This window comes from Platalea leucorodia (assembly GCF_965183815.1).
Source record: "Platalea leucorodia genome assembly, chromosome: 2".
Taxonomy (NCBI): Eukaryota; Metazoa; Chordata; class Aves; order Pelecaniformes; family Threskiornithidae; genus Platalea; species Platalea leucorodia.
In genome coordinates, this window is record NC_138824.1 from 91255603 (window position 1) to 91281304 (window position 25702).

At 38.2% G+C, this 25702-nt stretch overlaps 1 protein-coding gene across 5 annotated transcripts in view; it reads right to left on the bottom strand.

Moving 5' to 3' along the window:
* The window catches only part of DMD (dystrophin), a gene marked incomplete at both ends in the record, with an annotated part of 1307865 nt that overhangs the window by 1008462 nt on the left and 273701 nt on the right, over positions 1-25702 (bottom strand). For all 5 annotated transcript variants that reach the window (XM_082303865.1, XM_082303861.1, XM_082303862.1 and 2 more), the window contains one exon: positions 3086-3147. In XM_082303865.1, coding sequence (XP_082159991.1) covers positions 3086-3147 — 62 coding nt within the window. The remainder of the gene's footprint in view (positions 1-3085; positions 3148-25702) is intronic.

Here is a 25702-nt window from a genome sequence, read left to right on the forward strand (position 1 = left end):
AGGCATCTGAGTATCAAAGTATCTACATATCATCCAACTAAAATGCCACTGCCTGCATGGCCAGAAGAAGGACTACTACCTCCCTCCAGGACTTCAATTCAAACTATAGATTTTTTTTTACTCACAAATAAAAGTTATAGATGGGTTCTTAAGTTATGCTGATGACACACAAATTAGAAAATTATCTTTCAATAATTTACAACTTCTGACATTGAAAGCATTATTTGTATTTACATCATTAGTCATGTGAAAGCAACTTGCAAATATGAGTGTTTTGAAACCTTAGTCTGAGAATAAGTGTACTGAGGCACAGGTACTCTAGACACTGAATTTTCAGGAAAGGAATACAGCTCTTCAGAGGGCAATGCACTATAGACCCAACACAAGTGAAGATTTAGAACATTTAGAACTAAGCTTTTACTTTGACTGCATAAGTAGGTTTTTTTTAGCTATGGAGGGTGGTGGATGGGTGAGAATTGTATAAAACAGTTTCCTTCAACCCTAAATATTTTAGTTAATTAATGACCTGGATTCCACTATTCACAAATAAGATGTAATACATTCCTCTATCTTAATTCTGACCCCATAGGCTAATCTGCTCAAGACTGCACCTCTAGAACCACACAGGAGTGAAGACAAACCAATTCTACAATGAAAGTCATTTATTTAACAGTTTTAAAAAGCTAACAATGATGAGAAATCACTATCCAGGAGTAGCCCATTAACTGAAATCAATTCCACAGCTAGAAACAGAGATGGATTTGAACCACTGAAAACAAGTCAAAAGAAGGGCGATAAGCTGTAGATTTCACATGGAGATCCACTTTCATGTTTTGAAGACCACCTCTCCCAAAATGTCTTGGTCTTTAGAAGAGGGAGAAACACAGTCCTAGGACAGCACACAGCTATTAACTATGACCACTCACGTTACAGCGGAATAAAAGCAGGGCCTCCTGTATTTCTGCCCTGAAAACCCTCGACAAAAAATAAAGCTTGCAAGGTACATGACTGCACTGAAGAACAAACCATGCTTTCTGCATGTGTACCACACAGGCAGCCAGCAGGTATTACTAAGCTTACCAGACATATGTGATTTCCAATTTCAGACCAACTATTCTGGTGTTATGCATAACCATTTTGTAGGGCAAGAGTAATTTGTCCAAGATTTAAAGATCAAAGGTTTTTTGGTAGATTGATTGTTGAAATAAAAAGGCTCTGTCTAAAACACAGGTGACACATGAGGCAAAGAAAGACTTGAACCATAGTGTTTAGGAGGTTTTCCTCAAAGTCCAAATGAAGTAGAGGGAGATAGTACTTCTGCAGTATGTTTGTGAATGCGTGTTCACATACAACTAAAAATACTATTTATAGAACAGAAGTAAAAGGTAATTAAAATACCATTAAAGTACACTCCACTGAACTAGAATTGGAGGAAAGACATCTAGATCATCCAGATGACTGAGTGAAACCTACTATTAAAAGCATCTGCTGATAGGTCATATTTTCTAAACCCTTCATAATTCTTGTTCTTCTGCAGACTTGCTCCAAGTTTCCATAAAACAACCATTTCTGAGAAAGCAATGCTCTAGGAACACGACATTTTCTTTAGATATAGAAGTAACAGTTACTCTTAGTTTTCCATAACTATTTCTGTGACCATAACAAGGCCTAACTGACAATACATTTCAAATTAGCTTATATTAAATGACTGCTGCTGGGGCTACTTCTTCATATATGGAACACCAAGACAGTAAATTACTCAAGCTAAAATCTCACTATTACCAAGTAAAATAAAATAATTACATCTTTCACCTTCTGTCAAGCACTTCCATTATCACAGCCATAATAAATTTGCCATTTTTTTTTTAATTGCAATAGTACCATGTTGCTGACTCATTTTGTTTGTGATTCACTTCACTGCCCAGAGCTTTGCTTTGCTTTATTATTGCCAGCCCAGTTATCCTCTCTTCTGTATGCATACATTTTACTTCTGTCCCAAATATAATACTTCACACTTGTCTTGTAATTCATCGACCAGTTTGAGACCATTTGTTCAAGACTGTATTTCATCCTGATCCAGTCCTCCAAACTGTTGGACATCTCTGCTGTAAAGATGTTGAGCACAAATGTATGCTGTCTAAATCACTTGAATCACTATTAGAAAATGCTCCAGACCATGGAAAAGTCCCGTGGGACTCCCTGTTTGACTGAACCACCGCTACGCATGTTTTTCAACATTATGGTGGCCATATTCAGATTATCTCACTCCCCTTTTTTAATGAGCAGAATCAGATGGGACACAATCAAAAGCCAAACTAAGCAGAAGATATATCACAGCTACTATTTCATTGTTGTCTATTGCCTATTCCCTAGCAGACAAAATGACAAATTATGGGATTGATTTAGTTTATTACTGGCAAATACAGTTCAGTAATTATCCTCCAGGAATTTCAAAAATGTTTAAGCAAATTAATAAATGAGCTCAATTTTTCCTGTGTATTAAAGATGAAATTATTATATACTGCCAGGCGGGGCTCCTTTAAGTAAGTTAGTTAGTTGCTGTTTTTTTCCATTACATTTGAGATCTTTACCATTTTCCAAGAGTTCAGAAAGATAACTATTTCAAAACTTATTATAATTGACTTTCATAATTTGCTGACTAGATCACACCTCTTATCTTTGACCTTGTTTCTCTCCAATTCATTTAGTTTTCTTAAATTTGTGATTGCAATTAGAAACAAGAAAAGACAAGCCCAATAGAAGAAATTCCTCAATATATTAGGAACATAACAAAGGAGTCCAACAAACAGTAATTCATCTGCATCACTAGTTTGAGAAAAGGCAAAGTAAATTGAGGCAAAGATCATTTTGAGAAGAGGATGGCTTCTCACATTTCAATCCCTACTGAAATCAAGGAAATAAAACTTGGACATTTTTTCCTAATAAATCAGTCAACTGCATTCAGCAACACCTGAAAATTGTAATTGTTATCTTGAAAATTAAGCCTCAGTGGAGGAATATCAGTTTTTTTAAAAAATATACAAAACATATTTTCGTTTATAAATAAATTAAAATATTTAATTACCTTAGCAAACTGTGCATTTATCCATTTTGTGAATGTTTTCTTTTGAACATCTTCCCGTTCATCTGCAAGAGAAAAGTAAAGCACTTCATTAGAATTATTCAACAAAATAGTACAATATTATTGGTTAAAGCTTCAGTCTGCATTTGTACACATTCAGGGCACCTATTTGGATGTATTCCTTGACAATTACATCAATATATTTTTGAAAGCCTACAGGTTTCCTTCATAGTCATGGTGTATATCCTTAGCTCATCTCACCCATTCTGTGGTATCTTTTCTTCTGGAAGGGAACATGTTGCAGCAGGATCTGAAGTATCCCATTCCAATTTTTAATTTCATATAAGTATAAAAAAACATGTTACCCAATGGTTTTGGCAGCAGAAAACTCTTCTACAGCACTTTTAGAAAAGTACTTGAGATAACAAGTTTATACGCACGTCCTCAAATTCCTTGAGGAAGTGAAGCCTTCTGGACCACAATGATAGTTCTCTATTGGCAGCCCCTGCCATACCTTATATGTTTTCTGCCTTGCAGCTATTTACCTATCACGATCTGTTATATATTTTTCCTCCAACAGAAAAAGAAAAAAACCCCACACATTTGTTCAGCCATACATGAAATTCCTTTTCAATTCTTTAATTTGAAAAACATTGTTGAGGGAGATGATTATCTTAGGCCTTGATTTCTGCATCTAAGTACAGTCTTGATGCAGAATGGAACTGGACACACAAAGGTACAATTCAGATGTATTTTATGTAGGTGGGAAGAGAAAGATGCCTTCAAATTAGAATCTAATAAGCATTTGCTCAAAAAGTTCTATTAGGCATCATCCCTGAAATAATACAGAAAGGCAGACCTCTTCATAGGACAAAGTCAAACCAAACTAGAATTAAAGGGCATATGTGGAAAAGGCTGCAGAATGCTTATACTAAAATAAAGCTCACTCAATGCTGTCTTTTGGTTTGCAGTAAAATTTTCTACACTTCTTAAATAAAAAGGGATATTAAATTCCCATCTGAAATGTTCAGCAATTAATAATGTTAATGGATTCAGCTGAATTTGAAAGGCAGGTATGGATGAGCTACATGAGAAATGCACAGCATTAATAATGTACTTTGCTTTCCCTCCCTCTACCCCTCCAAGGAGACAAGATAAGGCAAATCTTTTTGATACAAATATATCTTTTGTTCTTAAAACCTCATCTCAATAGCATTTAAAAAGTGCCTTTCACAAGAATGTTTTCCATTCTCAACAATACAATATACTCATGAAAAAATAACACTAGAGTTTGTAAAGCTACTATTTAATTATAAAAAACTTTTGCACACAGGAAGGAGCATGTTCTAATTGCTTTCAGATGATCTTGAGTAAAAAGATTTACAATGAAATAGTACTACTGGAAACATGCCACAGAAGTCAGGCATTATATACATTCTGCCACTAATATATGAGTACTTGCTACAATAAACTATCTATCCCAAATAATGCTGCTTGCTTCATCCCTTGGCGGAAAGTGGTATTTGAATAGTTAGAGATTCATCAAAAAAGTAACAGCATGTGAAGGAGATGCATGTTTTTGGTAATAAATGATGCTAACGCTGTTAAAAAAATTATTTTTCCCCACAAGCATCACTTCCTTCTTTGTTGACTGTTAGTAAACTGCTTATTATATATTTTGGACTTATTCCAGCCACCTGCAATACACAGAAGATGGGAAAAGGAAGGTGCATTTTGTTGGTGGAAGATATATATTCCATCTGATGTTGCATTACAAACTTCTTCAGCAACTTCGTATAAAATATTACATATAAATAGCTATTTCTGTTGAATCATCTCTGATAAAAACACCACATGCAACCTTAAAACGGGGTAGAAGACGAGTATGTGGGATTTAGCAGGGAAAAGAAAAGTGGCAAAAACGCCTCTTTCAAACTGTTCAAACTTTCTCTTTTCTACTCCAGGCTACTGTAATAGAATATTCAGTAACAGCGTGTGGTTTGATTTTTTTTTTCCCCCACAAAGATATATGCCAGAGATTTAACTGCTAGTCACCAATTAATTCATGTCGATCAAGCTAATAAAAACCAGAGCCTCCTGAAGAAAATGAGAGTTAAACCCACAATCTGAACGTTTGAAACTTATTCAAAGTTCAGGCAATGCTCTGTAACCTTTGCAAACACAAATCTATTCTACTGCTGTTATCTTTACACAGAGATCATTTCAAGCACTTTTATCTCTAGATGTTTGCTCTGCCAAGTTTATACCACAGCCATTTGTTAGTGGCAGCCTCCTAACCTAAAAAAGAGCCTATCTTTTGGTAATGCACAGCATGATTTCCCCACAGTAAGCATCATTTTTTTTCAAAAAAGATGTTCTCCTAACCCAGATTTACGGCTGAATGCTAGATGTGGAAGCTGAATGACATTTGTCTGGGTGCTGTAGAAACGTGCCAAGAACACTCAGCTGCCACTTTCATAATGCTGTGTTTATAACAGATCCTTCAGCAGCGAGCCGATGAATGCCCTTGCAGGTGTTTTTACTGTGAGTCAATAAGAATAATCAAATGGCCAAGCAGGTAATTCCCTCGGCTGTTCAAGAGTAATATAGTATGTTTACTTCTCTTTTTTCAAGCTGGAAGAATTACAAATAGCATACTGTCTCTCTTCAGTTTAAATCTAAACATGAAATGCTGCATGGATCCTGAATTCCTTTATCGCAATAATAATGTGATCACTTCCCAGAGCAAAAATATGCTTTTCTCAAAATGCTGGACATGGAGTGGAACACGCTTAACCTCCTTTCTGTAGGTTTTCAATTCAGAAAATGAACACATTGAGGTCTCTAGAAAGCCTTCCAGAAAAAAAAGATAATGACCTGTGAGATCTATCTGATTTTCATGCACTAGAGCCTCTAGTGCCACTGAACAGACCTTGTTTTAACTAGAACACATTCACAAATGGATCTTAGAGTTCTGATATATTTCTGGTAGGATGAGCATCTAGCTTTGCAACTGCGAATGCAAACCTCTTGAATTAGCTAACTGCACATCTGACTTTAAAACTATTATTCCGGGCTAGAGCTCATAGGAAATTATGGCCAGGAAAGAAAGTGTGGTATTAATGGAGCTAATCATCTGACAAAGGACAGTTCTAAGATTCAATCAGGTGGCAAGGCTAATAGAGACAAGTGGTACACTTAAGAATGCTTAGGAACATGCAATCAGGATTCAACAGAATAAAAATGCTATTATTAACGGCAAGTGGTGACCAGACAACTTTCCTAGATACTTAATGAAGTATTTCATGTTTTCAACCTACTAATCAAATGAAATTCCCTTCTATTTTCTACAAAAAAGCCAGCATTACATTGTCATCCCTTAGTAAACTGCACTTATTTTTCTATCCCCTCCAAATACCGCCAACCATTTTAAATAAAAAATGGCAACAGGAAAAAAAATCTTTTAAAATATCTAGTATAATCTAGGTACTATTCTGAAAGCATACAGCAATGTTAACGAGTCATAAAAAAGCCAATACTTTTAAACAATGTAAGCTGATGAATACCAAGCAGATTTTAATTGAACCAAGGTTCAAAAACATACAGTATATATGTCACTACATTATTCCATTTGTGTGACATAAGCCACCCTCCTCTAGAAAACATGGAGTGGGGGAAAGGAAGCTTCTACTTTTTGGTGGATCTTCAGCCTCACTTACTCAACACATCTGAATAAATAATGCTTTCATAGACTCACAGAATGGTCCAACCCCTCTGCTCAAGCAGGGTCACCTAGGTTGCCCAGGACCACGTCAAGTCCATTTTTTAATATCTTCAAGGATGGAGACTCCACAGCCTCTCCTCCTATAGACTGCAACCTCGAGACTGCATCTTGCCTACCAACTGCATTCTGCCTTCCACAAATGTGGGTGGTGGTTTCCAATGCAAGTGGCTTAGGAAACTCTCCTCAAGAGTAAGTACAGGCCATTTTTGAAAACTAGAAGACATTCAACAAAAGCGCACTGGCAGTTCAGAGATATGGGAAATGAGCCATATCCTCAAATTATAAGCTTTAATTCGAAACAAACAAACAAACAAACCATTGTCTTTAAGGTGTCAATAAAGACATTACATAACGTGTAGAATATCTGAACCACTGCAGAGACAGACAGCGATAGGAGGCTTGGTTGTGTGGTAGAAGATTTTATGCAGTATTCAGCAAGCAGTTCCATCACAGGTTGGAACAAAAACAGGAAAGAAGGAGACTTGACTTATTCTGTTACCCAGTGTTGCCTTGAGATGGGTTAAACAATAATTGAATAGCTATGTTTTATCTACCAGGAACTATCAGGAAGAAAGAAGGGGGTGGGGTCGGGGGGAGAATTCCCATATACTAGCTAGAAACTTTGAAACAACAGTGTTAAGTCAGGTGTCAATTCCTTCATTCATGGCAACTGCAGGTTCATTGGAACACCGCACTTCAGAGAAAAAAACAATCAAAATTGCTATTTGATTTTCTTGCAGCCAAACAATGCAGATTTAGAAAAGGCCAGGATTTGCTTTAGTGAGTGGGAGTGGGTACCAGCAAGGGTGGGAGCACTAGGAACAAAAGAGGCCACAGATAGTCACATTATTGATACTCTGGCTCCATCGACTCACTATTCTTAGAGATTTTTAGCAAATTGTTACACTACTCTGCCAGTAACTACAACTGCTGAGAAATGTTCCCTTCCTAGTCTTGCTTATCTGAGGAGGAAAGAAGAAATCAATGCAATACAATGACTGAATGATATTTGAGTGGACTAGCTTTGATTTTTAGTCATTGAGGTCATCCAAGACATTCACAAGCTGGCAGGAAATACAATAGACTGCTTTGACAGACAGCCAATGATTTTAAGTCTATTGCTCATGTAAGGCAATACGTAACATGCAATTCTTTGTCCATCTTCTATACATGTACTGATGAGCAGTGTATTGACTCTATCTGAATACTGTTAAAACTCCCTGTTACCTGTGCTACCCCTTGAGTTTTTACTGTGGAACCTGAGTCAAATCACCATAATCAGACCATGTCAGGTTTCTCAAAACACTGATGAACCTATTCAAAAGCTCAGCAGAAATAGGAGACTTCAGCATCCAGAAAACCCTCATTACTATAAAAAAAAAAAAAAAAAAAAAGTAGTACAACTCAATCCTCTGAGAAATAGTATATCAACATTTTCTAAGGACATTACGTAAGATTCAGGGCAAATTTAGGAAAGGAGCAGGGGTATTACTATAACAAAAAGACTTAATATCAACTCTGCTCCCCCCATCCCCTCCTTCAAATACAGGAACTGAGAGCGAGGGATTGCATTTGCTGCTCAGGGGACAGAAGAGAGAAGGGCTATAAGACCCAACCTACAGGATTTCTGCTGACACCATAAGCCTAGATTGAACCCCAGGCTGAGAAAGCCTCGTATTTTTCTTATTTCTTTATGTTAGCTGGAACTGTTCTCTCATTATGAAAGTTTAATGGAAACTGCTGCCTAACTTTTCACTTGTTTATAATTTTTTAAGGCATTACAAGTGTTTATATAAGGTCTCATTCTTCTGACCTAACTTTGCCTAATTAGCTATTTAGGGAAAAACTAGAGTGCTTTTGAGGACAAGCTACATATGATTCCTAAAACAATAATGGGCAGCTGTGAAATGTACACATAGATATAGGTTTGAACAAATTCATGTAATTTGCTGCATGTTTGTTAAAAACGCACACCCCCCCCCTCCATTTCTCAGCCCTTTCTTGTAAATGAATTGTTGCAGGTACAACTCTGAAGACAAAACCAGGAGCACAATTCCAATGGAATTAAAAAACAAAAACAACCCCAAAAAAACAGTATTTCATTTCACATTTTCCAGAACATTTTAAGTATACACAACATAGGGTATTCAGCACCAGTTCATACATTGGAAATGGTATTCCCAGCAGTTGGCCTAGTCCTCCGCTGGTTTACTACACACAAACACACTTTGGGAACTGATCGTACTTCTCTGTGTCTATGGATTTGACCCAGGAGGAAGGAGCAGAACTGTTAATAGGCAATAACCTTCCTGAAAGGCCCCATGGGCTGGTCGTTGTCTTCTTGCTGGCTGGCTGTTAAGTAGAGTAGCTAATGACTTAGCTGGACACATTTTTTTTTTTTTTTTCCTGCCCTGAAAATCTTCCTGAGACGTCCTTCCTTCTGATTTTGTATAGGAGGTAAGTACTCTTTGGAAGAGGGCCCTGATTTTGTGTCTCTTGTCATCAGTGGGGTAAAGGCATGGGAACGGAGTGGCAGCTACTTTCTTCTCCCATCTCACATAACACCACACTGACTGTCAGGACACCAGCCTCAAATGTTAGTGACCCATACTTGCCTTAGGCTTTCATTGATAAGGATTTGAACCATCTTTGAGGTACACTCTACCAAAAATACCCTGCTCTCTTAGTTATTGACAGCTTTGCAAATACCAGCTTTACTGGTTTTGTTTGTTGGTTTTCCTTTATTCTTTTCTAACCAGCAATTATTTTGGATCCAGGAAGTTTTTCCCAAAGGGAAAACACTCCTAAAAAGGGCAACCTAAAAAGCCCCAGTGTTTCAATACATCAGATTTCTCTGCAAAAAATAAAAAAATTCTCAAAATTAAAGAACAAGCCTATCTCTGCCTGAGAAGCTGGTGCTCAAAAGGGAAGGAGTTCAGCTTATGACTTAAGTTATCTTTACATGGAAATATTTAACTATTCATTTGGATAGTCAGCTGTGTATGAGCAGTGTCCCCTTTATTATCTATTTTTCAATATCATATACATATATTGACAAATGAAAAGTAGGCTTAATAACATATTCATAGAAGCACATGCTATTTTAGCATCACACCATCATTATAACAGTATTTTCTGAACACTGTAGATGATACATTACACCTTAAAATGAGGTAACATTTGCCTTCACTTAAACCCCCATGATGGTTTGAAGTGTTATACCAGCTGAAACCACTGCAGCTTGCTGGAACTTGCAGAATAGCACATGACTTAACTATATTATCAACTTTTCAGCAGACACCAATGAAATCATCTTGCCAGTATGTTCAGTAACTTGAAAAAATACTAATAAAGATGATTTAAGAGAACTTTTTGTTAAAAGCAACAAAATATATTTCCAGGATAAGTCTGCTGAGTGCTATAAACTATACTAAATTCCTTATAAACTCACAGAAAATTTGGGAAAGGTTACCAATGTTACCAAAATGTGAAAGAAAAGTAGTAGAAGTTGACAGATACTAACTTCATTTTGTCATATGAGTACATTTGGGGAAAATACCTTACTATTTCTACTTTGATGGATTATTTGAATAGAATTTTTTATTTCTTTTCCTATTTATGGATTAGGGAAGCACAAGTTAAATGCTGCTGGCACATCACGCGATGTTACATAGCAGAAAATCAACAGGTATGTCTTTTGCCATATAGATTTACTACTACTACTGCTATTATTATTATTCTTCATAAAACCTATTGTAACTCCACAGCACAAAGCTGCAGTTTTCACCACAGCTGATGAAAGATACTTTGACTCTCTCATTTCCCAAAGACAACTAAGGACTTGTAAGGTCCTTAGCAGAGATCACACTCTGCTCGGAGTAACGAAGCAACAACTGCTGCTCAGCCCAATTCTGGTTGTTGGTCTGACTTGGACAAAGGGTGGAACCTAACTGACAACTGAAAAAAAAAAAAAAAAAGTAGGTTTAGCTTGTTTGAAGGAGTGACTAGATGTGATAAAAAGATTAAATATGTCTTGACTGTATTAACTCTGGTTTCAGATGGTCTTACTTTTAATCAGTTTTTGTCCCTTCCCACAGAAAACAGGAATTGTTAGCAGAAGAAAGAGGGAATCGCTATCAGCTTTATTTTTTACTCTTCAGAGCACATACATGTTTCCATATGCTGCTCCTTGTGGAGGAAGGACTGATAGGCCCAGGCAGGTAGTGTGGCGGCAGCAGTCCCTCTGCGAGCCATAACATACAGCCAGCACCGGGAAAATCCTCATCAGTTAAAGACTCATAAAATTGGTTTGTGTACACAGCGCGTTTAGTGACAACCCGTAATAAGCGTTTTTACTCCTCTGTACCAATGATCTGGGAACTGCTGAAATTAATTCAAAGTGAAAGCAAGTGCTCTCACCTTGACTGCTGTTACCAAGCTGGCTCGAAGCAAAACCCAGCGTTAAAAATTTTCCTGTCACTGCTGTGGGAAAAGTTACATACCAGAAAACAGCAGCACTGGCAGATGTTGTATTTCAGCAACATCACAAAAAAAAAATCCCCACAAAATAAGAAACATGTTTTTGAAAAACTTTAAATAGCCTTTATGGTTTTGACCAGGGAAGTTATACGCACTGTGGGGAGGAAAACTGTGATAAAGGAGCTGTGACCAACAGCGAACTTTGCTTGACAGGACATGGAGGCTGTAGGTTTCTTGTGGGGTTTTTTTAGTTTGTTTGTTTGTGTTTTTTAAATGTTGGAGATTAAAACTTTGGAGATTAGCATTTAGTTGATCAGCGGGACACCTCAGAGTAAGCTATGACAGAGGTACTGCGTGGGAGTATTATTATAACAGAATAATTATGAAAAATAAAAAAGTCAAGATTATGTAACAATAAAATTACCCACAATTTTCATATTTATAACTTTTACGAAAAATGCACAATTATTTTTGTTTTGTTCAGAAAACAGTAGATAAATGCTTACTGTTAGACTGACCGTGCCTTTCCTTAGCTGGAGATTTTTACCATCGAGGTTTCTATTTATGCTCAAATACAAACACCAAGGACAAGGGACCAAGAATAGTAAGGCTTTTTCATGAGCCAGTCAGAGCAGCATATATCAAAAAGGGAAAATAAGAGCCCACAAACGTTCTGAATGACAGACTGTTGATTAATAACAAATGAAGCTGAAAGAAGCATCAGGATTTAAAACAGGTAATCGGAGTCTAAAATACAACACTAGTACCTAGCGTTTCACACAAGCTTCTGATATAAAAATGAAATTGCCGTACTGTTTTCAGCAAATGCCACCTAGTGATACATAGTTGCAAAGCTTGGAAGTGGTTTGACTTTTATGTATTTTCTTCCAGATTTTCTGATTTGCTTCTATGAAAAATTCAGACAAATGCTTTACACGGTCACAGGCCATCAAAATTCATGTCGCACACATGCAGAACACAGACAGAGGAGGATGGGTTAACCATATGTGGAGGACCAACTTTTTTTCAGTTTGTATTAAAATATTCATTACAAATAACCATGCTAAGTACACAGTGGTGACTAGCGCTAGTCTGCAATATTTCAAGTTCCTTTTTTGTTCCTCTGTCAAAAGCAATTAGAGAAGAGGCTGTTCAAGTCTGCTTGAGTGACTGCTGCCTACTTTATTTCATCTGACCCAATTAGTGTTTGAGTTAATTAGTAGAAGCTGCCACTGAGACATGTATCAGAAAAGTTTGTGATTAATGAGACCAAGATGTTAATATGCAATTGTTTACAATACATGCACCCTGTTCTTACAGTGATGATACTGTCATAGCAAAGCTGGTAACATTTACTGGCCCTCAGGTAGGCTTCACCTTATTATACACCATTTGCAAATCTTTGAAAGAAAAAAACCCATGGCCCTAAGAACAGCTGTATAAATTAAAGGTAAATGATCGGTGTTTTCCACTCTTGTTTTAATCTTATTTGAAGTAGCTAAGGTAATGATGAATATGTCTAATTGTGATTTATTTCATTCAGAGAAAACTATTACAGATTGCATGTTGTCAGGTCTCTTGGCTTCCTCTCACCATCCCCAAACATCCCCCTCTCTCAAGGGAAGAAAAGAAAGGATAGTCAAAGAGTAAGATAAAGCATGTAAAAAAACCCTGTTGATATTGATCAATTGCAGGGGGAGAAAAAAAGCTAACAGAATAGAATTTAATTCCTCTAAACCCCTTCTAATTTCACAGCTACTTTATACTGCTTGTAGTGGCTCAACTGTACAAGTGACTGAAAAATCTGAAATTTTCAGAAATACACATGATAGGGTCTGAGTGTTTAATTAATTGGTATACTAAATACGCTTGTCTCATATTACCCCAGATTTGGGAAAACTGCTACTGTTTCATACAGGTGAAGGATAATACAAAATTAGATAAAAGTCTAAATACCAGCACTTGATAGAAAACTTGGATTACAAAGCACGTTAAATGTGCGTCCCCTACCCCTATAATATAAAGTGTTCTTGAAAGGAAAAAGAAAGTAATTGAATTTCTAGACAGCTCATAAGCACCACTTTGCAAACAGCCATAATGTTTGCTGTAGACCATAAGTAGTTCTTCCTTCAGCTTCTTTTTGAAGCTTCTAATTTTTCATTTAATATCTTTAGTTAGAAAGTGACTGAAAAATATTCAAATTGGAAGAATATCGGGGGAGGAAGGGTTGACTCTTTCTGTTATTCATATATGGAAAAAGGAGAACACAACAGAAATCAGTTTTACCCTTAATCTTAAACATGGTGACCACCATTAAAAAGAAAATGCACTTTTTAGTATTTTTAAGACAAAATGTGTTGAAGTGAGAATTCAGCAATGTGTCCAGAGCCACCAATAGTTCCAACTTTTTTTTTCCCCAGAAACCAGTGGGAAAAAAACCTATCATTATACGGAACAGGCATTATAAGCTGTAGAAATTACATCACTGTACACAAGAGAAGCTCTTTAGGTGACACACTTGTCTATCAAGTTATACAGTGCATAGCATTGGTTTCTGGTCCAATTTCTGTCTGTCAAGTACAGCGCTGGGAAGTAGGCAGCCTACGATACATGGGGGAGGTACAGGATGCATTTCTTTTTCAGCAGTCAGGCATAGGTCCCACTTAGGAACATTTTAATGTCTACAGTAACACTGGAACAACATACTTTGCTATGTGTTATTAAACATATCGTTTAAACTCTGCAGATACTTCTCAGATTATTTTTAAATTGTCTAAGAAACTAACTGAAAGTGGTAAGGAATTCTATCTGAAATACATCTACCTGACATTAGTGTATTGGCATCTGTTAAATCTGAATACTCAGTTTGGGGCTGGACACAGAGTTCATCCACACATGGGGATAAAGCGCAAGATCTTAAAGTTATCTTGGGAGGGTGGAGTAGAAAGAACTGGTAAAAATAAAAGGAACAGGGACATAGACGTAACAAGGAAGGAGGGGGAAATACATCATTCCCTTATCCATATATTGAGCTATTTTTCCATGATTGGGAAGGGGGAAAAGTAAAAGGGGGAGCAATTTTTAGAAAGGTAACATCATTATATTTTGTAACATCTCCTTGAAATTATTACCCCACATCAGAATATTTGAAGCACTAGTGAAATACTTGTTAAAATTTCATTTGAGTACTGTTCATCTTCTCGTTAAGTGAGCATTGTCTGATTAAAAATATTTATAAATTATAAAATTTATAAGTTATAAAAATATTCGCAATAGTAAAATAGATCATTTATTTATTTATTTATTTAACGAATTCATGCAGATCTCATGCCCTCCCAACTGAAACTAGGATTTTCTGGCTGCACCAGAGATGAACATTTTAGATAACTAACACATTCACTGCCTGTATGTATTCTGTGCATCGATCAGGGATTTTTCATTTCATACATCATTCAGAACTGCTTGCAGTGAATGATTTCATATCTATAACATTAAGTGAAGATTAAGAAATATTACTATTGATGTTAGGACAGTTACCTATTATAAACATTGATTTTGATTTCAATTCAGTGCCAATTCATCAACTCTACTGAGAGGAGCTGCATCTCCTTCATATAGATTCAGTACAGAAAAAGAAGAAAAACATCTATTTGTCATTCTTTTAACAGCTGTTTTTTTCCAGTCTAGACAACTTAAGGCAAGTGTGACACTTCACAACATCATAAACTATGTTCAACAAACATATTATTCTATTCCAATGTTTTTGCAACAGTAATTTTTTTCGCAGCCTAATGCCTTCTAGAGGCACCTCAGTCAACCCACATACACATTTTGATCACATCCATCCTAACAGAGAAACAGAAGTGAGTAGATATTGGAACTTAAGTTTTGGCTTCTATCTTGGAGGACTGTACAAAAGGCCAGCTGAAAACATTCAGGGCTGTACAAGCAGGAGAACACCTAAACCAGCAGAGGGAGGGGAGGAAGGAAGGAAAAACACATCACTAAGAGAGACACTGCCCTCTGCTCCCCCTGCCCGCGGGAACCCAAACCAGTCCTATGAAACCCCAGTAAAATATCTCCCTTCACATAGTGAGGCAATGATCCTGGCAACTGCTCTTTCACCACGCATCCCAGAGTCTCCCCATGCATTACATTTATATCACAATATTCAGAATGTGCACCACAGACATTTCAATTCTGGAAATAAATCTTATATCTACTGATTTCCACTGGGAAGTAGTTGTCATTTTACTGCTTTGTTTGCATATACCTATATTGAAATCTATAGGTATTTTTAATAAAGTAATAATAGAAATAAAATAATAATAGAAGAATAAAAAAGGGACATGTATTCTAATTCAAAAGATCTGAACATGCACAAATGCTACAAAAGTCAGATGAGAATAATTAGGTATTCTAAACCTTTGAAATCAAACTTGGAAGTAGATTAGGATTCAACTGATGCTTTCCAAGACAACTATATTTCTTCAATTTCTAACATGCATAAGAAAACATACTTAAAAAATCAAAAGGAGAAAGCATATTTATTTTATTAGTGAATTTTCATACCTCTGGTAAGTTCAGAATAAACATTTCGTTGAACAATGGCAAAATGAGATGGGAATGGGAATGCCATACAACGCATGCACATGGCAAACAAACAATTTGTTCTTCTACACAGCTTTTGTTTGACAAGGCTTTTGTTTTGCAGGAACCAGAATTATGGGCATAAGAAGGGGACCTAATCCTAACTGTATTTATATCCCATTCAGTAAGTGTTTCCAATGATCAGCCTAAAGCAGCAGCTTCTGAGTAGGAACACGCCAAAAGTAATATTTTAAACAGAAACCCAAAATATATGTTAAACATGTGAAAATACATGGATAGCTTACTGGGAGAAGAAAGAGAGAGGAAATGAGAATTCATCTCCAAATACTACTGATAAAATCTCATCCAAGAAGCTGAGACTATTACATTGTGGCCTTGACAGCTACTAGAATATCTTACAGTACAACCATTTTGAATATTGAACAAATACAGTCAAACTTCAGAACAGTTAAAAAGTAAACTTAGTACAAAAAGTGAGTTCCATATGAATTACTTACTTTACTGTTATAATAGCTTTACTACTTTGCAGTTCTCTTGCGGTTCAATTCCATGATCTCAAACAGCTGTATCAAGCTGAATGAAATAAACCCCATACCAAAATGGAGCTAAGATTGAGCATACCTTTAAATAACCACACAACCCAAAAAAATAAGAAAAGCAAATTGGACCCCATACAATGTCATTTGACAACCATGTGCAACATCGAACAATGGAGCAAGGGCAAAACTTTCAGCTACTTCAACACCAATGCTAAAATCTAAACAAGAAATTAAAAGGTCTGAAAAAGAATTTGATGAGAATTTACATCTCTGCATAGGCTTGCTAGGGATAAGCCTAAGGGTGGCATGCCTGTGTTGGAGAAGAGAGCTATAGCCCAACTGAAGTGCATTTACACCAATGCACGCAGCATGGGCAATGAGCAGGAGGAGCTGGAAGCCATTGCGCGCCAGGAAACTATGATGTGGTCGCCATCACGGAAACACGGTGGGATGACTCACACAACTGGAGTGCTGCAGTGGACGCCTACAAGCTCTTTAGAAGGGATAGGCAAGGAAGGAGAGGTGGTGGGATAGCCTTGTACGTCAGAGAGTGCTTTGATTGTCTAGAGCTCAACGAAGGTAATGATAAGGTTGAGTGCTTATGGGTAAAGATCAGGGGGGAGGCTAAGAAGGCAGATATCCTGGTGGGAGTCTGTTATAGACCACCCAACCAAGATGAGGAAACAGATGACATATTCTACAAGCAGTTGGGTGAAGTCTCACCATCTCTAGCCCTTGTTCTCATGGGAGACTTCAACTTACCAGATATCTGCTGGAAATACAACATAGCAGGGAGAAAGCAGTCTCGGACGTTCCTGGAGTGTGTGGGAGATAACTTGCTGACGCAGCTGGTAAGCGAGCCAACCAGGGGAGGTGCCCCGCTGGACCTGCTGGTTACGAACAGAGAAGGCCTGGTGGGCGATGTGGTGGTCGGGGGCTGCCTTGGGCTCAGCAACCATGACATGATAGAATTTTCAATTCTTGGAGAAGTAAGGAAGGGGGGTCAACAAAACCGCTACCCTGAACTTCAGAAGGGCAGACTTTGGATTCTTTAGGAGTCTGGTTAATGGAGTCCCTTGGGAGGCAGTCCTGAAGGGCAAAGGAGTCTGGGAAGGCTGGATGTTATTCAAGAAGGAAGTCTCAAAGGCACAGGAGCAGGCCATCCCCATGTGCCGTAAGACAAGCAGGCAGGGGAGAAGACCAGCCTGCCTGAACGGAGAGCTTTGGCTGGAACTCGGGAAAAAAAGGGGAGCCTACCACCTTTGGAAGAAGGGGCAGGTGACTCAGCAGGACTACAAGAATGTTGTGAGGTTATGCAGGGAAAAGATTAGAAAGGCGAAGGCCCAGCTAGGACTTAAACTGGCCACCGTCGTTAAAGATAACAAAAAATGTTTTTACAAATATATCAGCGACAAAAGGAGGGCCAGGGAGAATCTCTGAATGTGGAGGGAAACATTGCCACAAAGGATGAGGAGAAGGCTGAGGAACTTAATGCTTTCTTTGCCGCAGTCTTTAATAGTCAGACTGGTCATCCTTGGGGTTTTCAGGCCCCTGAGCTGGGAGATGGAGATAGGATGCAGAATGAAGCCCCAGTTGTCGAAGAGGTGGCAGTCACCGACCTGCTCCTCCACCTGGATGCCCACAAGTCTATGGGGCCAGACGGGATCCACCCGAGGATACTGAGGGAGCTGGCAGAGGAGCTGGCCAAGCTACTTTCCATCATTTATCAGCAGTCCTGGTCAACTGGGGAGGGTCCCAGGTGACTGGAAGTTAGCAAATGTGATGTCCCTCTACAAGAAGGGTTGGAAGGAGGATCCGGGGAACTACAGGCCCGTCAGCCTGACCTCGGTGCCGGGGAAGGTCATGGAGCAGGTCATCTTGAGTGCCATTACACGGCATGCGCAGGACAACCGGGGGATCAGGCTCAGCCAGCATGGGTTTATGAAAGGGAGGTCCTGCTTCACTAACCTGGTCTCCTTCTATGACAAGGTGACTCGCTTAGTGGATGAGGGGAAGGCTGTGAATGTTGTCTACTTGGACTTCAGTAAGGCCTTTGACACAGTCTCCCACAGCATTCTCCTGGAGAAGCTGGCTACTCACGGCTTGGATAAGTGCACTCTGTGCTGGGTTAAAAACTGGCTGGACAGCCGAGCCCAGAGAGTGGTGGTGAATGGAGTCAAATCCAGTTGGCGGTCAGTCATGAGTGGTGTTCCCCGGGGCTCAGTCTTGGGGCTGGTCCTGTTCAACATCTTCACTGATGATCTGGATGAGGGGATTGAGTGCACCCTCAGTAAGTTTGCAGATGACACCAAGTTGGCTGGAAGTGTCGATCTGCTGGAGGGTAGGAAGGCCCTGCAGAGGGACCTGGGCAGGCTGGATCGTTGGGCCGGAGCCAACTGCATGAGATTCAACAAGGCTAAGTGCTGGGTTCTGCACTTGGGTCACAACAACCCCATGCAACGCTACAGGCTGGGGGAAGAGTGGCTGTAGAGCTGCCTGGCAGAAAAGGACCTGGGGGTGTTGGTTGACAGCTGCCTGAACATGAGCCAGCAGTGTGCCCAGGTGGCCAAGAAGGCCAATGGCATCCTGGCCTGTATCAGGAATAGTGTGGCCAGCAGGACCAGGGCGGTGATAGTGCCCCTGTACTCAGCACTAGTAAGGCTGCACCTGGAGTACTGTGTTCAGTTTTGGGCCCCTCACTACAAGAAGGACATCGAGATACTAGAGTGTGTCCAAAGAAGGGCAACAAAGCTGGTGAAGTGTCTAGAGCACAAGTCTTATGAGGAGTGGTTGAGGGAGCTGGGGTTGTTCAGTTTGGAGAAGAGGAGGCTGAGGGGAGACCTTATTGCTCTCTACAACTACCTGAAAGGAGGTTGTAGCGAGGTGGGGTTTGGTCTCTTCTTCCCAGTAACAAGTGATAGAAAGAGGAAACGGCCTCAAGCTGCGCCAGGGGAAGTTTAGGTTGGATATTAGGAAAAACTTCTTCACCGAAAGGGTAGTCAGGCATTGCAACAGACTTCCCAGGGAAGTGGTTGAGTCTCCATCCCTGGAGGTATTTAAAAGATGGGTAGACGTGGTGCTTGAGGACATGGTTTAGTGGTGGACTTGGCAGTGACAGGTTAACGGTTGGACTTGATGATCTTAAAGGTCTTTTCCAACCTTAACGATTCTGTGATTCTATTCTTCTATGATAGGTTGCATAAACCAGTAGTAAAAAGTATGTAAGAAGCAGGAAGCCAGTTAGCAAAGCTGGTGGATGGGCACTGAGGGATTACTAGGCCATTGCAGACACTCATCTTTGCACTGGTCTTTACTGCTGAAGATGCTGAGGAGATTCTCACACCTGACACATTCTTTGTAGTGGGTAGATCAGAGGAATTGCATCAATTTTAAATAAACAGAGAGAAAGTATTAGGCCATATTAGTAAGTTATACAGCAATGTCACCAAGGCCAGTAGGCATGCTCAAACTTCTGAAGGAATCCCAACGAGAAATTGAAAAATAGCTGGCCAAGGTACATAACCTGTGATTACCAATGGCAACTGAGCCAGCATGGTGAGGGGGTGGCCAGGGTAGAACCTATAAAAAGGGCTCCAGAGAGGATCCTGGGAGCTATAGACTAGCATATTTGACTTCAATTCCTATAAAGACGGAAGTTTCTGTAACAAAAAGTAAGATCACTAGACTTGTGGATAAACTGGGAATTGGTCAGGCTGACTTCACAGTCAAGGGAAATACAGCCTGTGACCTGTTGGAGTTCAGTGATGCTGTCAGGAGGTGTGTGCAAAGGGGACTGGGGGGACATCATATACATGTGTTTCAGCAAAGGCTTTGACAATGTTCCATGCCCAAAGTTATTAAAGAAGCTAAATTTCTATGGGACTGGAGGAATAGTTTGTTTACAGATGGAAAGCAGCTTAAAGAATACCTAGAAAAGGCTAAGGCTTAAGAGACTTTTCAGGATGAAGGACCTCCAGGCACCCTAGTGAGGGAGGAAACAGAAGGCTCTTTCCGGCCATATAATGCCTGGAACATCATCCAGTGGTGAAAAAGTCTGGGAAGCCCTCACAAAACTGAATAAGCCAGCAAAAAGATGGCCATTGACATTGAAGATGAAGTGATGCATCCAGGGAAAAGTGCTCTAAACACTGCCAACATGAGGCTGAGCCCAGAACAGGCAACTATAAAAGACGTCCTGAAATCATCATCTCAATGTGCAAAGCATATAAAAAAGCCACCCAACGTGGGGCATCCCCACATGTGCTGTGAAGAAAACAGAAGGGGTCATTTTGTTCCTATAAAAGTCTGGTGTGCTCATACCTGAAGGGCTGCATGCAGTTCTGGTCTCCACATCTCCAGGAGGATGCAGCAGAGTTAGAGAACAAGCAGAGACAATCAAGGGGATGGAGTTGCTGCTTTATAAGCAGATACTCAAAGAGCTGGGATGCTTCAGACACTTGGAGAGGAGAAGGCTCAGGGGAGATAAGACGGAGACATGTAAAGCATGAAGGGGGTGGAATTTCTATTAAAAACTTGCTGTACATGAACCAGGGGAAACTCACCGAAATAAGAACATGTTGGTTTAGAACGGATCAGAGACAGTATTTTACCCGTTATTTATCAGAAAGTTCAGATAGCACTATACAAAACCGTTCAATGTGTCCACCATTAGAGAACATATTTCCTCTTCCCCAGCCCAAACCAAATGTAATTCTTATTTTCTTTAAATTTCTCCTTTAATTTATTAATAATACACCTCCTTTGCACGGTCTTTAATTTCTTTTATTTTTTTTTCACACACCAAACTTTGAACCTGGTTACCCGTTCTCCATATGGTTCACACTTGCACTGTGAAACTCCCGAACATACAAAATCCTTGGGCCAAATATGTAAAAGGATTAAAGAGGATTTATAAAAATTAATGGTGGAAAGGTATTCAGATGGATCTGAACGCAAGTATCCCGAGGCAGCCCTTAGCTTCAGTACTGACTAATTACTGATATCCAGAACCTGTGAGATATTATCTACCACGTAAAGGATTCTTGTTTCATATTATTACTAGATAGACCTTTAGGTTAATTCAGTGCAGATCAAGATTAAGAAAATTAGAATGACTTCTGTATTTTGCTCCTTTTACTCAACTCACAAAAGAAGTATTCTTTTGCTAACACAAGGAAAAAAAGAAAGTACATTTTTAAGAATTTTGAGAAGTGAAGAATGAGCTGGCTACTCCTCTAATATTTGCAATGCTTAACAACTAATTTAGCAGCCACATAAATAATGTCTATGTTATTTTGGTATTTCTACATAACTAATTGTCAGGCATTCTTCATCAGGATCATCAGCTTGATGACAATGACACACAGAGGTTAAATCACTTGGATATCTAATTAGCCATCAGAAACAATGCTTCTATGATATTCAGGCTCCACCTAACATCACAGCAGAATCCAGAGAGCTTGTAACCAAATACTAGTTTCGGAAACTAAAAATACTGCCATTTTTGTAATGGAACAAGTAGAAAATTACGCAGCAGGCAGCTAGAGTAATAGAAGTAACATGGAAAGGATTTCTAATGAATACAAAACAACTTGCAAAGGTCAAATTGACATGACTGTCACATTTCAATCAATGCAAATGGAACTCTTAAAATTATCTTCTTCATTTCTATTTTATTTTCCCAGTAAAAAGGAAATGGAGCACATTTCAAGTCTTGGACATTTTTCCTCTATTCACAGTTCAGTCTTGAATGAAGAAAGAACTTTGGGAATATACAGTTCTCCATATTAAATTGTTTAACACCTAAGGAGACCACTGTGCATAAAAACTCATCTTTTTTTAATTATTTCTGTTCAAACCATACTCAAATGTAGTACTCAAAGATATGAAGAAAGCTTAAGATAGCTTCCAAATTGTGTTTGTTCATATAATTGGGCTTGCAGATATTATGTAAAAGGATAAAATGCAGATATTTGCTTCCTGCTAGGTTTTATACATTGTAAGGAACTACCCAGAACACAGACTGAACTTTTGGACCAAACAAAGTGAGCCTGACTACTAACTTAAACACAGAAAAAATTAATTGTAATTTCCCATTTCCCCATGAAGCTAGGTGCGGTCATGAGAAAATAATTTCCAGTGCTAACAGCAAATATACTGACAGAACTATACATTGGGGCAAGGGAAGAAGCAGGATACAGAAGCAATATGAATACAAAATTTAAAAAGTATGACTATACTTTAATGTGGCTTAAATTATCTTGAAGAAAAAAGGAGGGAATTACACTCTTAGTAAAAAAAAATATTACAGTAAATGGAAACATGATGTAATGTTTCAGTTTTGTCTCTACAGAAGTGCATTAACACTGTGAGATAAAACTGTAAGGTATGAGACATCTGTTTTCATTCACAGAGTTTTTTAAATCTTTACACACAATTAGATGGATATTTGAGATTTCCAGATTCACTATGAATAGCAGATAATCAGTCAGAGAAACACACACTAGCTGTTCTTATTTTTATTAGCTTAATGCTCTTTGCTATATTTTTGTCATATTTTTCACTGTCATCATTGGCTCGTACCACATCAACCGCACACAAAATATGAAAATGACTTTAACAACATAACATTGAATCAATCTGTATGACAGTTTATGATCAGAACTTAAGTATTTTAAAAGTTGAAAATGTTTATAGTCTCAGAAACAGAAACAGTTAATTTATCTTCCTTTTAGCTGTTGATTTATTTAAATGCACTTGATTTAAGGCAAGCATTTAAAGGTTGGCTGGTTTTGATTTTAAAATGGAACAGATGTACACCTAATTTTCAATGTACTGCACTGTCAAGACATTCCCCACAGCACTCCAATAGTTTAAGGCTCTGCTAGAACATACACACGTGGAGGACCCTGCTGTATATTTCAACTTTGAAAAATAAAAAAGATGCTGCATAGACAGAAAAAAAGAAAAAAAAAAGAAAAAAGTAGTTTCCTATTTCACAGATATCGCAAGTCACCCTCCTGGTTGAAAGGAGGGGAAAAAGCAGTGCCATTGCTTAAAACAGTGCATGTTGCTGGATTACTACATATCATTAGTGAGGATTAGTCTTGGCAGATTAAGCAACATAGACTGAGATAACTGCAGCAAGTATAATGCTAATGCTAAGAAATAAGCAAATGATGGAATTATTGCCCGCTATCAGTTTGTAAAGTTTAATAGCTTTCCTGAGCTGTTATTTTTCCATAGAAGTTGGTATCTTTGAAAATGTTTCCATACTTTCTTAAGTAACATACAGTTACTAGGATTACAGTGAGAGTAGCAGAGAAAAACATTCAAAAGTTGGCTTTGATTTTTACTGCAAGTCTTGTCAGAAACATAAGCATTTTAGAAGTTTAAGAGTTGATGTTAGATATTGCTTTACAGAATGAATTATTACTAAGATTAGATGCTGCATTAGAGAATGAATTACTACTGCCAAAAACATTCCAGATATTAACATTTTGTGCATTTGCTTACACCATACAATGATACAAAGATGAAAAAGTGAAGGTGAATTAATTTTAATTCTACAAAATTGGAATTCAGCTAGACAAACTGTTTGTTAATTAACACAGCCTTTCTATGCACATTCAGAAGACTATAAAAACAGAGACATCAACAAAGTGATTGAGAAGCAAATTACAAACAATAAAAAAAAAAATCATCATGAGGTAATTTTCAAATACATCCGTATTCAAATTTTGCAGTATTTGTATCAAGTGAAATACAGCTTAAGTTACTACCCAAGGAACCAAATCACACACACGCACACATATACACAGATATACATGCTTAAAGTAGCAAAGTTTTTGCAGCAAGTTCTGACCTTCAGATGTATCAAAGCACTCTGTGACTGACTAGTTGTGGTAGAAGCAAAATAATCACGCATAGGACTTTCATTTGTGCAAGTGTTCAAGCAGCCACATCTCTATATTACCGATACACTAACGTAGCTTTCCGCATATTTCTGAAAGATGGCACGTACATCCAATGACGTCTGATGACTTTTATTAAACTCTTCAAGCAAGAAGTGTTCTCCTCACTTCTAAGTATTTATGAAGATCGTTTTCAATTCTAATGACACTAAAGTGAGCATTAAATGTGGTTCTTGTTCCTTAATCCATGATTTAATCTAAGAACATAAACTTTAACCTATATGTGTAAGCAGCTGTTTTTAACTTTTATACTGTATATTTGATTGCAGCTTTCTTTTTTCAGTGTTATTACTAGCTGTCATCTTCACTTTACAAACTGCAATTAGGCTTGATGGTTAAAATGCATGAACTGCATTTCTGAGAGCTGTTACACATTAACAAAGGCCACAGATTGTCTAGCTCGTATACCTTTCCTATCACTGACTATTTTTTGGCAAGCTACTACCCTCAACCACTAAGATTAATTAGTGCCTCTACATTTTTCTGCAAGATATATATACAAGGTATAGGAGACCCATAATGAAATAGCTATAAACAAATATTTCAAGTAATGAACCTCACCAATCAGGACTTTTGGGTGACCGTGCAAATGTAATCCCAGCAGAAATTCTTTGAAAATTCCTGATCATTTACGTTACAGCTTGCAACAATTCATGAACATTTTAGGCATACGTTGTATTAACACATTTTAAGCGTTAACCCACCACCACCTCTAACACTTCAAAACAGTGTATCTTGCTTTATGTTTTGCACCTCTCTGAAAAGCTGCTGTTCCCGTAAGTGAGAAGCCATGTAAGCACTGCTGGCTCTGCAAATCTAAACCACCATGCACAGTGTTACAAAAAGTCTCACCACCCAAAAGGTATTCCAGATGTACACTGAACCGCAGCTAACTTATAAGTAGCCAAAACAAGTCCACCCACTTTCATTCTCTACAAGGTGGGCTGGTGTGCTGATATCTCTGCTGTCCTTCTCTCAAAACCTACATTTAGACACCAACAGAATATAGAGTGCTCCAAAATTGCACCAATTACGCCACTGACATTTACAAGCAAGTCATTGAATGAAGAGAATATGAACAGAAACATGCCAAACCAAGAGAATAAGCCAATGAAGTACATGCAAGAATCTTGGTTTCGTACTTTTTCTTTTTTTTTCTTTTTTTTTGGTAGGTAAATTAAAAGCAATTCAACTATCTCAAAAAAAAAAAAAAAAAAACCAACAAAAACAAAAC